We start from the raw sequence: 2,322 nt of genomic DNA on the forward strand, positions 1-2,322 counted from the left end.
GTTAGGGTTTAGATTTTACAATTAGAACGAAATTATATGTCGGTTTGGGTTTACAAATAAGATGGTTAGAGTTTAGATTTTACAATTAAAACGAAATTATATATCAGCTTGGGTTCACCCCTTCATTCACCCCTTTTTAAAATAAGGAAATAAAATCTGTATATATTATTATAAACTTAAAAACTTAAACTGTTCTTTTATAAACCCAAACCGATATAAAATTTCATTCTAATTATAAAATCTAAACCCTAACCACCTCATTTGTAAACCCAAACTGACATATAATTTTGTTCTAATTGTAAAATCTAAACCCTAACTACCTTATTCGTAAACCCAAATCGACATATAGTTTCGTTTTAATTGTAAAATCTCAACCTTAATTCTCATTTATAAACTCAAACCAATATATAACTTCGTTTAATTGTAAAATCTAAAACAATTCAATATTTAATTTTCCTTAAATAAAAGTATACATAATTTGTTTCCTTAATTTGTTTTGCTTTTTAATTTATTTTTTAAATGAAATATTAGATAAAACATTCTGATTGGTTGAGAGGGAAGGGGGTGAATACAAAGGTTCACCCCTAGGGGTGAACCTAAGTATTTTCCGAATTTGAATACAACATTCATAGTTTCCTTCTGAGGGTTTTCGTCTTTATCCACAATCAAAATCTTCAGTCCCTTTTTAGAAATCACTCTTGACACTGCAACATAGATCTGGCCATGTGAAAAACATGGTCTAGGCAAATAGACTCCAACAAAATCCAAAAACTGTCTCTGACTTTTATTAATAGTCATTGCGAAAGCAACAACTAAGGTAACTGTCTTTGACGCATTTTGAATGGTAGTTTAGTATCAGAAGGAGTGAGCAATATCCTTGAAATTAAAACTTTGGCACCGACTCTAATCACAATAGCTTCCAAAACAAACTCAACCATTTGTGTTATCTGCAACCTCTTACCATTCATCAACCTTCCTCTTGGATCTATATTCCTTAACAACATTACTGGACAACCAACCTTCAATCTTATTCGATGATTAGGGACTCCAGATACATTAAAACTATTTAAGAAATCAGTTGTAAGCACTGAATTGTTTTCATACCATTTGTCACCTGGATCTATAGAATATGAACTTAAGTATGTTCTTTCCTCACCTACAGACATGTAAAAACGGGTCATCATTGCAAGTATAGTAGATATTGTAAAAGCCTAAACCGTATTTAAACCTTCTAGCTGATCAAGCATATACTCATTGATAATACCAACATCCTCGTTGGTCGGACATAAGATTGCTCTTTCTTGAAAGAACATAGGATCTTTTTATCTTTCAAACACGTAGGATCTCCATAAATCTCTCTGCTTATTACTTCAATAGGGTTGTCTGCGGATGTGATTAAAAACTGTCTGCTAGCTCATCAAGATTTTCGGCAACTACTAATCCTAAACCCTACAATCTATACCAATATAAATAGGACTCTTACTTGCACAATCTACTTTCACCAAATATGAAATCCACTTCCTCTCTACCAAAAAGCTAGCAAAGTTTAATTGCTATTATGGCTGCCCCATTTACCTTCCCAGGAGATGGTCGTCATATAAAACCTACAAAGGTATTATTTTATTCCTTTCCTCATGCATTATTTAATAAAAAAATACGAATATGGGTAAGGTTATTTTAAAAAAGTCAACTTTCTCAGGGATACAATGTTTGCTAAACTCATTTGATGCTTTTTCTCAAAGCATAAGTTTTCGAAATACTTTTTGGGAATTTAGTGAAAAATACCACTTTTGAAACTAAAGTTATGAAGAATGCCATTTTTAGTTTTTCCTTTTTAGAATTGCCACTTTCTAATTTTATGCCATATGATAAAAAGACGTTTATACCCTTGAACTAAAGAATGAGATGATTTAAGAAGAAAAAATTGGAGGAGTGGTGAATTTTGCGGCACAAAAAGTCACATATGCTGAACTTATGGTGGACTAGATCCAATTCTCAATCATGTTTAGTCCATCTCCAATTTGTCCTTCGACCTCTAAAGTGGAACATATCTGCTTGGTTTGACTCTACTTGTCCATCACCAGGTCTGATTACGCATGTACCAATCTTATTCTGCCTCTAGTGGACCAGATTTAATGCCCGAAAAGTTTTTGTCCACCACATTTATGTCCTTCGTTCTTCTAGTAGACAATATATGCTTGGTTGACAACACTTGTTTATCCCATTTATGAAATTTGCTCTCATAATTGACCATACCTGCTTGGTTGACGACACTTGTCCATCAGTAACATGAAACCATTTTCTCCACCCTGCAGGCTTTCT

The 2,322-nt window shown here is 33.0% G+C and overlaps 1 protein-coding gene across 1 annotated transcript; it reads right to left on the bottom strand.

The window, feature by feature from the left end:
- Positions 1-812: 812 nt before the first annotated feature.
- LOC147934611 (uncharacterized) lies at positions 813-1,313 on the bottom strand. The gene is made up of 2 exons (XM_087472700.1): positions 1,229-1,313; positions 813-1,156 (listed from the first exon to the last, which is right to left on the bottom strand). The coding sequence occupies exons 1-2, from the start codon at positions 1,311-1,313 to the stop codon at positions 813-815; spliced, it is 429 nt and encodes a 142-aa protein (XP_087328826.1).
- Between the last annotated feature and the right edge of the window lie 1,009 nt (positions 1,314-2,322).

This window comes from Camelina sativa, chromosome 11 (assembly GCF_030686135.1).
Source record: "Camelina sativa cultivar CO46 ecotype springtype chromosome 11, ASM3068613v1".
Lineage (NCBI taxonomy): Eukaryota > Viridiplantae > Streptophyta > Magnoliopsida > Brassicales > Brassicaceae > Camelina > Camelina sativa.

Excerpts from the sequence above, each read along its gene's own strand:
- LOC147934611 (XM_087472700.1), bottom strand. The coding sequence starts at position 1,313 with ATGTTCTTTCAAGAAAGAGCAATCTTATGTCCGACCAACGAGGATGTT. Across the intron at positions 1,157-1,228 it reads TATGCTTGATCAGCTAGAAG|GTGAGGAAAGAACATACTTA; the intron begins GTTTAAATACGG and ends ACATGTCTGTAG.